This window comes from Cariama cristata, unplaced genomic scaffold (genome assembly GCF_000690535.1).
Source record: "Cariama cristata isolate BGI_N322 unplaced genomic scaffold, ASM69053v1 scaffold18610, whole genome shotgun sequence".
Classification (NCBI taxonomy): Eukaryota; Metazoa; Chordata; class Aves; order Cariamiformes; family Cariamidae; genus Cariama; species Cariama cristata.
Genome location: NW_009594455.1, coordinates 51,809 through 67,786, shown reverse-complemented (window position 1 = coordinate 67,786; position 15,978 = coordinate 51,809). Strand labels below are relative to the sequence as shown.

At 41.3% G+C, this 15,978-nt stretch overlaps 1 protein-coding gene across 1 annotated transcript in view; it reads left to right on the top strand.

Moving 5' to 3' along the window:
• MOXD1 (monooxygenase, DBH-like 1) overlaps window positions 1-4,721 on the top strand; it is a gene marked incomplete at its 5' end in the record, with an annotated part of 38,912 nt that extends 34,191 nt beyond the window's left edge. Inside the window, 2 exons of the mRNA XM_009698199.1 lie at window positions 1,611-1,779; window positions 4,426-4,721. Coding sequence (XP_009696501.1) covers window positions 1,611-1,779; window positions 4,426-4,590 — 334 coding nt within the window. The remainder of the gene's footprint in view (window positions 1-1,610; window positions 1,780-4,425) is intronic.
• Between the last annotated feature and the right edge of the window lie 11,257 nt (window positions 4,722-15,978).

The window sequence follows — 15,978 nt, the reverse complement described above, 5'->3', positions numbered from 1 at the left end:
TGTCTACTTCATTTTCCACACTATTTCTATTTACTGTCTCTTTTAATACAGGGAGAACACAGTTTCTAAATTAGTCCTAGCTAAAAGAGTCTTTCTGAGCTTAGAAAGAAAATATTCCAACAAATGTATGCTCTCTTGAGTGTTCATTCATGATAACTGTACTTAAGGAAAAAATGCACATTTGGCCTGGGGAAAGAAAGATGTTTTGAATAGAGTAAGTATGCAGACTGTCTGCCACAAATGGAATAGTAATTAGAAGAAGAGATTATTAATGCCTCTAGTATTTATGACCTAATCCACAATTCTTGTTTCATTAAGCTCTGTCAGCCTAAGGATATGTGACCTGATACTCATCTCTCTTGTGTCAGTCTTACACTGGAATTGCTTCACTGACTCCTCTAAAGTCTCCCTTGACTTACACATGAAGGCAAACTGGAAGCAGGATCAAGGCACTGAAGCTCACTTTAAAACTCTTTTTTTTTTTTCTGTCTTCCATGCCTAGATGTTGAGTAGTGAGTAACTTTGGCATAGGCAGCACTTTACCCAAAGCAAGTGGGAGACAGCCTACTGCAAGATAACACAGATCTGTGTAAAGTGCTTTGAAAAGATAACTCGTGCTCCAACCAAAGTATTAATTAGGATACTTCGATAAAAGTTTTAGCTACTTTCATTCTTCCACTAGCTGATTTGGACTTTGTGTTTTTAAAAACTTGACCCGTCCACCATGTTGTTTCGGTTCATCCCAGTAGAGTCAAACAAGGAGGAAGCAAGAACAATGGAAAAAGTTTTCTTTAGTTGTTTGTTTTGTGTTTTTTTTTTTTTTTATTTTCCTTCATTATAATTTTTTAGTTTTCTTTACTACATGAAAGGCAAGAAATCTCATTCCTTCCCTTTCCACATCTTTGACTGGTGGGGAATGGGATTGGCCCCACATGTTCATGGGGAGGATTCCCACACGTGGGCAAATAGTCACATCTCTCACAGCAGCACAGCGGATCTCTATCCCACCCCTGGCCAAAATCCCCTTGCAGCCAGCACGTAGAGACATGCCAAAAGGCCATGTCCACAACGCCACTTATTCTCATTTGATCTTTTGGCACCGATGCATGTTAGAGCAACTCCTGTGCCAGGCTGAGTTTTGACCTATTATCTGAGTTACGACCAAAACTTGGCAGAGCCATCTGGAAGCAGCTTTCTAATGGCAAATGTCGCTGCAGCACTGTCTGCCAAGCCTAGTAGAGAGTGTGGCTTTTTTTGTTTGGTTTAGTTTTTTTGAGAAGTTACAACAAAAGATCTGTTTTGTATTGTCTGTGTATTCAGTTTGTAGATCGGAGAACAGCAATGCAATTTTTTTTTCTTAAAGTCCTTCATTTCTAAAAGCATCTGGCAGCAAGTACTAAACTGCTGACAACCTTTCATAAGGCTGTTAAAATCAATGAAACTGCATCAGTTTTCGGTAGCAGCAAACTTCTGAGAATGTGTTAGGCATAATATACATATTAATAGCACATTTGTTTTTCTGAGTAGATTCTCCAAAGGCTTTTCTGCATCAGTTCCAGCTTGATGGTATTGATCTATTTTTTAAGATCTATTTATTTATTTTTCTTTAGGACTTGGCCTTTCATTATCAAGAGTCCTAAGCAATATAAAAACCTGTCTTTTATGGATGCGATGAATAAATTCAAATGGTCCAGATCGGAGGGTCTCTCCTATAATGAACTTGTGCTTAAACTACCGGTGAACGTGAGATGTTCAAAAACAGATAATGCAGAATGGTCGGTAAGTCTAAGTGTTGAAAAGGAGGTAACAATGCCATGAAACAGATGTGATTTACTGTGCTTCATTGCATATGAATAAGTACCTGCTTATATGTCTTCAGACTGTTTACACAGCTGTATTACATTTTCATACAATAACAAATTATGAGAATGTTTTATCAATGCTTTCAAGTAACTTGAGTTCTAGAATTATTTGAAAAGAATAGAAAAGTTGGAGCTTTGATCAGCAGTAACAGGAGTATGGAGTCTTTCAGTGTGCCTGGGATTGAGCAGAGAGTGACCAGGTGTGTCCAGATTAGGTCACCAAGTTAGGAACCTGTTTACCCTTGGGTGCCTCCTTTGTCAGGGACTTACGTTGGGGTCTTGCGATGGATGATTCAGAATCCCTAAGTCAGGTTTCTTCTCTGAGTCACTCTGTAGGGGGAAGCTTATTGACTGCATATGGAAGCCTCAGGAATCTAACTTCTTAACTCAGGCATCTAGACTACCTAAAGTTATATGAGTACTCTTCCAATATCTTTTACTTTTTTGTTGGTCTTGTGTCTTAGAGATGTCTATAGTATTGGGCCAAAAAAAGCACATTTGGATTGTCTGTTTCCTTTGTCTTCTATAGTTTTCCTTTCCCAAATCTCTTGATGAAAAAAAACTGCAATATAAAAAAGAATTCCCCAGTAAGTTATTATTTATTCTAAATGTCTACTGGACAGGACTGCTGGGAAAAGCTGTCATCTTTAGTGTTGATGTGTGTTTCTAAAGAACTACTAGTATTATCCCTGAAGGAGATGCTGAAAAATTTATATTGCTCCTTGAACTCCTTTACAAAGTCCAAATTCAAGACTCCATTCTACTTTCTTGAGCTTTTCTGCTCAGAAGGGGAGATCATCTTGTTGTACTGGCTTATCTCCTGTCCTGATTTTAGGCCAGCCTAACAGAGCTGATACAAGATACTACTGATGAAATGCTTCCTAGGAAAGGTCCTTTGCCTCATTCTCCTCACCCCGCAAAACAGCCCACGCTGCCTGGTAGCGGGTCACACGCTGCTTTCAGGTGGTGGAGGAATTCCCCTTCGTGCAGCGGCGTTCTCAGGTCTTTCCAACATCAATCAGACTGTTCTGCCCATGGGATGTCAATGAAATACTGTGTGCTATAAGTAATCAAAGAGGTTTTGGTTTCTTGTAATATTTGTCTCACTGCAGACCTTCTGTGAAAAGCAGTTATTGACAGTACCTGTTATTATTCACCAGTTTTGGTTAAACTTCTTGACCTTTGGTACTGCTGACCAGTAGCAGCTGCGTAGCCACTCTTTCACTGGTTATTTGTCAGACGACAAGTTAAGGGGATAAAAAGCACACAGAAATTTTATCAAGAGGGGATAGATTTCTTTTTTTTTAAATGGTATGCTTTCTGGAAAATGCTGTTCCCCTTTATCTTACAGGATGAAGGAACGATACCTACAACTTAAGGAATGTAGTCAAAGAGTGAGCTCACTGGAACTGGGAGTGCTTAGTTCTTCCTTATAGTCATAGTTTCCTATTTCAAATGACTAGGGTATATTAATCAAAGTTAAGATTAGGACCCTTTCCTTTCCCTTCCCTTATTAGTGATATTGCATTAAATTGGCCATCCCCATCAAAATGAAGAGCAGATTTAACCTGGATGGTCAAACAATCAGGGAGCTGTTACAGGAAGGAAAAAACTTGAAGCAGAGGAAATGAGTTGAAAATACCTTCATCCTTCTGTAGGGAGGGTCCCTTGATCAGTTTTAGCTTTGTGTTATTTTTGCTAAGATTAAGTCAATATTTAGATGTTTTTTTTCTGCAGTGCAGGATAATTGCAACATGGGAAAACCCCAAAGCAAGCACATGCTGTGCAGGTGGGCGTTCAAATTTTCAAAAGTATTTGTGCCCAGGAGCTCACTTTTTGCAGAGCTTCTTTTCTTTAACATGTAGGGAGTGCATTTAGGAAAAGCATAGCCAAGCAGTGTACCCAAATCTCTCTAATTTCACATCAAAACCATGACAGGCAGGTAGTTATGTCCAACTCCATAAAAATTGCACTGAATTCTAAGGGAAGAGTGAAAAATGCTCAATATATAGATATATGACACTGCTGTAGGTGATCGTGCTTGAACAGGGACATTGGACCAGTTGACCCCCGGAGATCCCTTCCAACCTCAACCATTCTGTGATTCCATGAAACAATGTGTACAGAGTTAACTGCCTTGTACATGCAAATTAACGTGTTCAAATATCATCCAATATCCCTATAGCACTGTAACACTGTGATCGTCCATTTTGATCTGCCAGAAGGACAAAAACAAAAACCAAACCAACCAAGCAATCCCACAAAGCAAAACAAGGTCATACAAATCAACCAACAAAAGCTTAACCTTGCTTTACTGGAGAGGATGCCAGTGTGTACAGCTGTTGCCGAGCGGGGAACAATGGACGTGCACACTGGCTGATCATTTGGCATGTAATATATTAAGATTTTTATTGAGCTTGATGTCTCCACAGTAAGAGTTGCAACCCCAGTACAAAACTAACAGTAGATTCTCATGCAAGCTGCCAACTAGTTAGAGAGCAAAATACAGATTTCTAGTCTTACATAATAAAACTCTGATAATTTTTTATTCTTTCAATTGCAGATCCAAGGCATGACAGCTTTACCCCCTGAAATAGAGAGACCGTACAAGGCAGAACCAGTAATATGCAGCTCATCTTCCTGTTTACATTGCAGTTTATTCCTCACCCTGTCGTTTGTTGTCCATGTCACAGCCAGTACCATCGGAAACATTGGGCCCTTTGTATAATAATTTTTATTCATTTGTGTTCTGTATGCCATGCAAGTTCTGATGTGTTTGCACTGTTGCTATTGTAGATTTATTTTTTTACGTATTAATAAACTAAATTTGCCAGTTCAAAATAAAATGTGTACTTCCTCTGAAAACTGTGGGGTTTTTGGTTTTCAATGTAAAGTATATATAAAACACAGTAGGTACACTGGCACATTGCATATTGAAATCTTTTCCTGTACCATTTCGTTACACTTTGTCCTGGCTCTTTCACATGGTGTTTTCAAAATCAACTGTGTATATGAGTAAAATTAATAAACTAAAAGCAACTTAGTTAACCACATTCAACTGGTGTGTGCTGTATTGTTTTGTCTTGGTTCTTGACATCTGCAGGTTATGAAATTATTGCTTGCTTGTTATGAGGCTTGCGAACGTGTATTTGGGCATGTCTGACTGACACGTGCCGTAAAGCTACAGGAAGGATTCGTTCAGGGAGAACATTTCTGGGAGCAACACACTGCAAACCCCCTCACCTCCCCGGAGAAGTGGGCACTACGGGTGTGAAAGGGGTGAAAACGCCGGCAGAACCCCAAATCTCCCCAGAGTTTGAGTCCTTTGACTTGGCAGGGATTTCTTTTCCCCAGTCCCTTTCAATTCAGTATGTTTCTTTTGTCTTAAGGTGTTTGTACAGAGAGTGAAGCTTTGGTGAGAGGTAGGCACACCTTTGCTAGATTTGATCTGGCTAGCAGCAGCAATAAAGATCTCTCTCACAGCCAGGCTCTGGCACGCACAGGGAACTGGAGGGCGACCCTGCCAGGAGCTATTGTTAGCACGTGCCGAGCATCATGATAGGCCAAACTGTTGATTAAGAGGTTATTTTTGTGTCTCGTGTACAATTTTGTATTTGTTTATTTATTTGGAAAGCTGCAACTTTTTTACTCAGATGGTGTTGGGCATTCCCAAAAGATACCTAATTTATTGCTCCCCAGTGAAATTATGCAACACAGTAGAAAAGGACTTTGAACATCCAAAAAACCCCTCATTTTCATGGCCACGCTGCAGTTACAATAAACTGTGATTTTTCCACAGCACTGCATAAACTTTACTGGAGTGTGGCTGTAAAAATAAGTTGTTTTGGATGTTGAGAGTGCTCCCCTGACCACTGCAACACCTGCACTACAACTAACCTCTGTAGGCTCAGTTACATACAGACTTCGTCACGTATGTTTTATGTCGTTGAGCACTCTTGTGCAGTGTGGTGAGTCCAGAGCAGATCAAGAACCTGACTGAACTGAGATAAACTGGTCTTCTGAACAGTTTTTTTCATTGTTCACTGTTACTGACTGATACCTGTCTGTGCAGTTACACCTCTTAATGAGGCCAGGCTGTTCAGATGCAGAGAAATAACACATAAAAAGGAAAATAAGGAGAGGATTTGGGAAATGTCTTTTCTATATTTCAGAAGTGAGGAGGAAAGCATCACAAAGCTGGTAAGGCTCTTTGTGGGTAGCCAAAATGACAATGTGTGTGATAATTGACACAGAAGAGAGGCACTGAAGCAGCTAATGCCTCAAGGAGAGATGAGAGAATTAATCAAGTATAGATTAATCTTCGAGGAGCTGTAACAATCTTACTACAAAATTTATGCATAAAGGGAGTTTAAAATGAGCCATGAAGGTAGAGGTTCACGGGGCCTACTAATTCCTCCTGATGCTGCAGTCTACACTTGGGGAAAGAGCAACTCCGATCAAATCCTGGGAAATTTCTTTGCTGTTGTCGGGCAGCTGCTTGCTCTAAATATGCCTGGACAGCGATATGTCCTGCCATCCTTCCCAGTGATGCTGGATAAGGTAAGGAAAAGGTGTACGCCAAATAGCATATGGATTTTTTGGGGATCAAACCCCTGAAGTTTCAATAAAGAAATGTATCTATTCAGGTGTCTCCTTCCTGCCAGCTGAAGAACTATGCTTTGCTATTTCATGTCCGTGAATAGAATTGCTGTGAAAAATGAAAAGCAAATAATGGTCATGGGGAATTATAGGCAGAAGAATCTTCAGAGTGATTATTTGTACAGATCTGTTCTGAACGTGAAGAGTCAGGGCATCTTCCAGCTAAGATACTGCTGAGTCCAGGGTGCATCTTATTGTAAAAGCAGTCAGCGGGAGCCTTGGCCTTTCTTACACTTAAACCCATCCCTAAAGTGGGCATGTTTGAACAGTTTTTTTGTCAGGGAGTGAGTGGAAAAATAATAGTGAATTAAATGAGAAAAGAGCATTTGTGTTGGACAGGGGAGCCCTTTCACATGCAATGCTGTCTCTCATTTGGTAATAGACGTGGGCTACTGGCACCAGTCCTATGCTGACTTGGTTTGCAGCAAAGATAAAGTGGATCTAGGGTTATTTTCCATTCATTTGGCTGTTCTCTGCTTTGATGCAGTTTCTTATCTATGGGGATTTCCTTTCCATGGGCAGCCATCCTAAGAACATGTGAACAGATGGGTGTTTGTTGTTGCCATCCAGTATGCCATGAGATGATGTAAAGCAAAGTCGGCTCAGAAAGGATGTCTGTGAAAGATAACTGCCAGTATATCAGGAAGACCTGCCGTATACACCTAAAGTTCATTTTTGTTTAACCTGCAATTGTTTTATGACTTCTGGAGGAATAGAAAGGAAAATTTTGCTTCACAGGTGAGACTGGTGTTACAGTTCTGGGATACTTCCAACTAAAAGGATCCAAAACAAATATGAGCACATTACATTATTAAAGAAACTTAAAATAAGAAAACAAAGAAAAGATGAAAGTCTCAAATTGTCAAAAATTCAAAGCAAGGATAAAGGTGAGAAATGCCATAAGCTAACTCTAACAGGTGGGACAGATACCTACTCATACTGCACATGAAAAACTCCCAGGCACAGACTTCTGTGGTTTTCTTTCAACACAGTGCTATGCTAAAGCACATACTCTTGCACTGTACTGCTACTCAAAGCTTTCATAATAGTTATAATTAAAAGTATATACTTTTTTTATATATAGTAAATACTGTTTTCAAGCAAACCATGATAGAGGGGAAGACGTTGAGTGTACACTGGAAAATCAATGATTTAGGGACGATGACCACAAAATGACTAAACATCATACCTCCTTTTAACAATTTTGCCATTCAAAGCTTTTCTGGGTGAAGAAATGTGTTAAGAGTTTCTAGTGAGAAGCTGAATAGATAAATATTTTGGTAGGATAAGGAGTTGCATCCTGGAATAGCAGCTGAAAATCCCATGCTGCTTAAATCAGATTCCCCACACAGTGGTTCAGCTGCCTGTTACCTGTAGACTATCTATAGATACAGTATTAATACTATTTAATCCCTTTTGGTTTTGTTATTTATTCATGAAGTTTCCATTTAATGAATATATGGGTCTCCTTAAATATTCACGTTATCTGAATCAACAACCACTTGGGATTTTGCCTGTGTGTCATAAAAGCAGGACGCAGGAATACTGAGAAGGGAGCACTGGAGTTTAGAGGAGAGTGTCATTCTCTGTTCCATATCCCCTCCACGAGGCCCGTCGTACGACCCCGTGTCAGCCCATCGGTGCCTGCATCCCAGCGACGTTTAGGCTGGGTGCAAGTGTGGACCAACGCAAGGGTGAGAAATGGAACCACAGTTGGTAGGAGTGCAACTGGGCTGGGCTTAAGCCCTTTCACTGGGGAGGTCTGGTTTGGTAACTGGACTGGCTGGTTCAAGAAGAGGCTATATGGCCATATTATCCCAGATACTGAAGAGGCACAATTTAATAAATAAAACCCAGCAGAAACACTGGCCTCATTCTCCTCTTTCGTCTGTTCATGCAGAAAGTGACTATTTTTAGAGCAATTATTACTTCTGGAATGTTCAAGAATTTCCACTTCTTCCGCTCTCTGCCTCTCATTTCTGATTTTTGGTATATCCCTGTCTTACATGAGACTGAGAGACATCACAAGCCTATCCCAAACTTTTTAGCGGAGGGGAAAGCTGGGAGAAGAAAAAGACAGCTGTGACACAGAGAGCTCTTTGGGACTGCTTCCTCCATCCCCACCGAGGTTTGCCAAGGCCATGGGTACCCCCGGGAGCATCAGCCCCCAGGACAGCAGTGTCCTGCCAGCTCACCGAGCCTGGCACAGGCTGACCAAAGGGCCGGGAGCAGCCGTGAAGTTTCCCTTCTCCAGCCCCTGCAAAGTGCTTGCCATGCAGGTGCCTGCCCCTAGCTACCAAAGCCTAAAGCCTGGTACTTACTGCACTCACCGAGGATAAAGGTATGAACATAATGTATACTTGTACATCAAAACTAGCAAAGTAGAAAGTTTTCCTAGACTGAATTTTTAATTTTGTGGTAACTCTAGTTTGCAGGAAAATTGTAAGATGTCAGGCGAACAGAAGATGATTTAAGACATCTGAAAACGTGACTTACAGTCTGCTTCTGAGAGTTGGCCATTTTAGGATGAGTTATTGCATGCTGCTCAAAGGAAGACATGCTAAAATTCAGTACAAGCTCTTCCAAACCACTGAACAGGAATCACACCTATCACTACTTGAATGATCCCACATAATCATATGCGGTTCTTCCTATTACCCACTTGGTTTGCATTGCATCCACAGACTTCAATGCTAAAAAGCATTTTCAGCAGGTACAGTCACACTGCAAATTTTTTACAGGTACAAATGTGTTTCATCACTAAACTTGTGGTTGTTTCTCCTGCTCTTCTTCAAGGTAAGATGAGTATTGCTTATATGAAGTAATGCTCACGGAGGACCATTTTCTTCTGCATAGCGTGTAAGTGCCAACAAATGGTGCAAAATGATTTTTAAATGCTGTCTTTAACATTATTGTTCTAAAATCTACTTTGTCCTGGCCTGGTTTATGTAACTGAAGAAGGCAGAGGAAAATAGTAACTCCTGTTTCCAGCACCCACGCTAAATCCGACTACCTTCAAGACAACCCGTAAAAACTTTCAAGACTACATGTACCACAGCTGTAAAAATACACAGAGAACAGGAAGGTTTTCCCAGACAACTGTGGTGAGGGGGCCATTTGGTTCAGCAACATTTTTTTGCTCCATGTCCTGCCTTTCCAGTCTTTGTAGCACTGGCGGTGCCCTGTCATTTATGACTTCAGCGATGACTTCTGGGCTGGCCGTGTGCGGGGAAGTTCAAGGGCTCTCCTGTTCTTTAGCCCTTGGCCATGGTGAGGAGGGCTGGAACTGACTGGGGCCACCGGGTTTGTCATGGCTGCCCTGCAAATTTCCTTGGGTCTCAATGAAACTGATAAGGAGAAGGTGAAATAAGTTTCCTTGTTTTTAAAACACACTCACAAAATGGGCTAAAACTGTCTTTTAACATATGACAGGAACCCTGAACTGAAGAAACTGGATAGTTGGGTTGTATATATGCTACATGGATTTTAAATATGCGTGGCTGCTGAACGTAAAGGTATAAAGAAAGTGGGACTTTTTAACAGTCTAAAGGAGGATAGTTGTTCTGATATACAGGGAAAGTGTCCAGTACCCTGTGAATACCTGCCTTAGAAGCAAAATATTTGTTATAAAGTGTAACCATCGTACATGGTTAGGAAGGCTGATGAATGGTAGAGAGGTGGCTGATTAAATACTTGCTGGAATGTCCTCTTAAAATTGCTGAAGTTTAAACCGTATTGTTAAGATTTTTAAGAAGGTCTTTTAAATTAAATAGCCACCTTTTTAGTTAAATGCAAACAAACCCTAAAAATGTAAACAAATTACTTCAGAAAGAGGAAGGGTGATATGCTGGGAGTTTGTAAGTGATAACGTTACAGGCTCAGATGGTAGCAACTGCCTTATCACCATTTGCTCAGAATAAATTCTTTGTGTGATTCTTTGCTTGCTCCCTTGGCTGGAAGAGTCCAGGATGGACAGAGCAGGGCTTGTGTTAGCTAGGGCAGGCAACAGCTTTCATCTCCCAGACTTGTTAGGATTAAGCTATTTCTGTTTAATTTTATTTGAGTTAAACTCTTTCTATTATGTTTTTAATTATTAAGATCTTGTCCAGGTCATACTGCAGGAATCAACCTTCATTATGTTGGAGGCAGCATAACTAAATAGATATATATTGGAGCAGTTCTGAGCTTGCAGAGCATGCTTGTTGGGAGAGGGGACATCTATCTTGAAATGTCACAACCTTTTAATCGTTGAAAAAATACAGAATATGCAGTGGGACATATTTTTCATTCAACTTACGCCTTTTCCTTGTATTTTAAGCCTCAGATGCTAAAAGCATATGTGGGTTTTTTGGGGGGGTTTTTTGTACCTACTGTACAAAAGGCAGCCCTCTCTCCCCAGCCGCCATGTATCCCTACATTCTGTTGATTTTACCTGGGATATGCCAGAGGCCCTTAAATGACACCAAGTGTTATTCCCTCTACCTAACTTCAAGCCAGCTGAAGCCTCTATTTGCTCTTCATTGCAGGGACGGACAGTACAGAACATAGATCCTCCTGGAGGGACAACACCCCCCTGACAGTATTTCATGTGAAGTGACACATTGCACAAGATCATACGAACGAAATATTTACCTTAAGCAAATATCTTTTCATGTTTGTTACCTACTCTGTATGCAGCAGGCTCATGTACAGCAAATTTGGGGCATCACATCTGACCTAGGACAACACATCGCAGTTTCACTGCCAATGACAGCGAACGCTGTGGTGCTGAGGTCAGCTCTGAGAGACAGAAAACTCTTATTGTAAAACACAAACAGATTGTAAAAATACTCCCGGAGATTCAGAGAGTTACTGGCAAAGTAAATTGCCTTTTGTAAGACCGTTCTCTCCTTTCCTATTTATGTCTCCCGTGGGTTACATATACATCACCTTGTAAAGGCTTCCAGCTTCTTCCATCCCAGTGAGCAAGAAACCAGCTGGGAGCTGAATGTGGTTCTCTTACTAATTAACCACCAGGCAACCTCATTACAGGTGGTTTACAACTCCCTTACGAAATAGTGGCAAAGCAAAAAAAAAAATTACTCTGTCTTTTAGTTTGATAGGCCTGAGCAACCATTTTCTCAGTACATTGTCATTATTTAATCATGGTGTAACTTCCCTGTTTGCAACGATTCTTAAGGAAGATAATAGTATTTTTTCATTGGAAATTTCTGATCTCTTGAAAGGAAAATCCAAGCTGCTGACTCCTTCCCCTGCTCTAACCTAGGGACTAGGGAATAAAAGGTTCTTACAGCTTGACACAATCCTGTGAAGAGCCTTGCTTCATGAAGGAGTGAAAAATAATGTGACAATATCTCAAATGGTTTTCATGTTTTTTTTAGCATAGATTATCAGTACCATAGAAAATACGTTAAAAATACCTACTTCATCAAGGCAAATAATATTTCTGTTCTTCTCCTGTTGGATTTACCAAAAATTTCTGCTCTCAAGACTAAAAGAGGATGTTGCGTAGCATATTTTTCTTTTTCACTGGTTATCTTAAGATTGTATGACTGGCTTGTCATCAGAGGATGTCTTAAGATATTTAAGTGGATAGAGTTTGAAAACTTCTTCATAACCTGTGCAAAACCTTGTAAGGCATTTCTGGGGAATACAGAAAACTTCTATAAATATCTATGTCTTTTAGACATCAAGTTACAAGTCTGCAATACACTGTGAAAGCCATAAAAGCTGCTCAAGTGTTGGCCATTATTTGTGGCATCATGTAATAAATCTGGGAGAAGCTATTCCCCGATTGTGCCTCTCTGGGGAGACTATAATTGAAAGACTGAACCTGGACACATTTTTAGACTTAACAGGTTGGATTCATTGCTGATGTAAGGTGACACAAATCCATTATAAAGCTATATGAGTTTACCTCATCCCTCAGCAGCAGAGGATTCGGTCTTTCAAGGCTGGTAAGATGTAAAAAAGCAGGTCAGAAAGTTGAGAAGGGCACTACAGGAACCAGACAACAGGAAAAGAATGTAAAGAGAAACATGTCCAGCTGAATATACCTCCAGAGGCTAGTGCTTTTTAGCTAGGGTGAGGAAGAACTAAGCTGTAGAGAGAAGACAGGTGACCCTATATGTGAAATATGTAGGCATTTTTGAAGAGTGTGATGGAAAGAACAAGTGACTTCATACCTAATGCACTGAACCAAGCTTAGGAGTCCCAGGTTCAGTAGCTTACCCATGCCATCACCAGAAGTGGGTCTGCAGTTAAACTAATACACACTCCAGACCTCTCCAAACAGGGCGATGGTGAATAAATCTGTGAAAATGCGCGTGTGGGAGCTGGATACCACAGACCTCTACAGGACTGCGAAAACCGTACAGGGACAGAAGAGGAGGAGGAATTATTAAAGGGATTTTTGGGACCATCAGGCAAGCTAAAATGATGGAAGGCTGGAAAAGACTATTAGCCAAAGTTCCTGATTATAAAATCTGTCCAATTGCTTCTTCATCTCCTATTTAAAGTCCTGTGACTTTGTTGTCTGAGAAAGGTAATCTTAGATTTGACAAAAACTGTCTACTTTACAGAACATTCCTGTATTGGCAGAAGATAGTCTGGTAACCAGATAAGAACTTTCCCTTGTAAATAGAAAGATAAAACATGCCTGTTCTAAGCATCTCTTTTTTCTGTAGGTATATTTTTGCATGCATCATGTTCATAACCAAGACTGTGTTAAAAGACTAGTATCTGTTTACCAAATGATACTTTTCTGGTTTTTGGGGGGTTTTGGGTTTTTTTGGGGGTGTGAGGGGGCGAGTTTCACACAGTGTGTCTTTATATACTTGTTTTTAAGAAGTGTTCATATGACATTGGAACAGGTTAGAAATTTTAGAAATTGCAAGTTGATGAGAAGATTTCATATCAGAAAAATATATGTATTAAATTCAGTAGTCAGCCTCAACGCCAGCATGGACAGTAAACCAGATCCATCTATACAGTGTTCTCTTCAAAGTTTAATTTTCACTGAAAACTCTCAATTTTCAAATTCTACACTAACAGCAAAAGTAGGGCTATTCCCTTTCATTCAGTACTTGCTGGACTAGGGATTATCTTCATTTATTTGGTTTTAGTTCCCAGCTGGTTTACTACTGTAATTTCTGTTCTCTGTTTTCCCTCCCTTTATTCCTATTCCACAGCTAGAATTTTCCTATTCCTCTGCTACCTCATCAGGAGTAATACAAGATCTCTGCTGATTTTGCTTTTATTACCAACATTTTAATTTTTCTTTTGTCTCTTAAGGAGAAAAGCCACATACTTTACTCTGGTTGGCATAGAGAAATAGTTATTTTGCTTGTTCAGCCCCAATGACTACCAGAACGAGGGTGCTGCTCCTGCCCGCAGAGCGGGGTAACGGCAGAAAGGGAATTTTAAAGGGCTGAATTCTGGACTTGGTAGCAGGTAATCGCCACCTTCCCCAGGCTATGCTGTGGATCTGCCCCCTATGCCCACCCATTAGCCTTTAAGTAATGTGCAGCTGAGATACCCAGGCAGGAGAAATGGACTTGCCAAGCACACAGCGAGATGTAAACCTTGTACAAGACACGTCTTTTTTTCGGTCCCGTACCAGCTCGTACTTAGTGCACCACTTAATTTGCAGAGGATGGAGAGCTCTTTCCTATGAGCAGAAGGAGCAAGTACTTCTTTTTTCCCCTTTCATGTTTTCCTCTTCAATTTTGCGTTAAAGCTTGAAAAAAAGAGAAAAACCAGACTGAAAAAATAACTACTTATGAAACAGCACTCTCTGCTGCCTCCTGAGAGGTTTGCATGTGGTACCGGCCCTAAGCTTTTCAAGGCTCAAAGGGACACTTCAGAGGATGGGAGAGATGCTGCCTTCTGACAAGGAGCTAGAGGGGATGGTGTTTGATGCCAGTCCTAAACCCTGCTGTTTGCCCTCCCAGGCAAAGGGGAGAGCTCAGTAGTAATGACGGAAAGGAAGGTGTGTGGGGGTCAGTGTACACGCCTGCGTTAAAACCCATCCTGCATCCCCACCTGCATCACGTCCCACCGATGTCGCATCCTGTGCAGGTGTAGGTGGGGAGGAGCTGACATCAGGCACCGCCAGCCATGGGCTCTGCCAGCGCACTTGAGAAAATATCTTTACGACAGCAAAAAAAACCATCTACCTAAACATCTGCCTTCTTCAAATAAAAATCTTTTTATTAAGGTCTTGTCCAGGGACAAACGCTGAGGCATTTTATGTGTGAAATATGACATCTTTTGTAATTTATACCAATATAAAGATATTTGCAGCAGCTGACCTACTCCCAGAAGGAAAAGGAAATAAATGATACTGAAGAGGAGCCAAAAAGGCGCACTGACACCAAGTTATACCGGTAAAGCAGTGCTATTTTTTTAAGTGTTTAACCCACCCCAGAGCTAAAGCGAAACTGCTATGCAGATAAAAACCTCATCACTAAAAAAGCATTATTTAAGCTCCTCGTTTAAGTTTAATAATGTAAATAGCAGTAGCTGAGAGCATCAGACAGCCCCAAAATGAAAGGAAATTGAAAAAAGCAGAATAAATAAAACAGAAATACGAACCAGAGATTTAAAATTAAGGCCCTGCCATCTTGTGGTACCAAGGCAGAATAATTCCAGCAGTCCCTGGCAGCCCCGGCACCCAGCAGTGCAGGGTGATTTTTCATCTCCGGCTCTTGAGCAGGGCATGGCTGGGATGCAGGGGATGCATCCCCTGGCCTGGCTGGAGCAGCCCAGCAGAGAGGGATGCGCTCCTGGGGACCCGCTCCCACTGCACCAAGAGCCCTATCAGCCCTGACTGCTGTGTTTGAACGTACCAACAACCACCGGCATTTAAAGAAATGACCGGCCGTGGGAGAGGCAGGGGGTTAAATACTCTAGCATTTCAGCACTCACCTAATGGGAACTTTTAAAAGATTTTTTTATCGGTTTTATCTGCCTATTTTGTTTGTCCATTTCATCTTCATCTTTCCATCAGCACACAGGGTGCTTACTCTACATGTAGAAATATTGTACATGTTTGGGGTTGCCGAATCTGGCAGCCTAACAGAGGTGAGGTGGCTGCTGCTGCATGTCCCCAGGTCCAGCTGGTAGCAAGTGTGAGTGTGTATCCTCTACAGGCACACATGCACAGACATAATGTACATAAATAATACACATACACGTGTCTGGCCCCACAAAGCAACCCCAACAGTGGCACGCGTGCACACATGGACAGCACAAACAGCCTACTCCTGTTCCCTTCTCTGGCAGCTCACGATGAAGATCCATCAGTGGGAAACACGAACGTGTACATAAGGTGAATCCCTCCGGTAGCTGGCCCCTGGACTTATGAGCCCCCAAAGCCCACAGCCCTGTGCCATGTGCTGGTGTTCAGATACACACACACACACACACACAGACACACACAGACATCCCACCACCC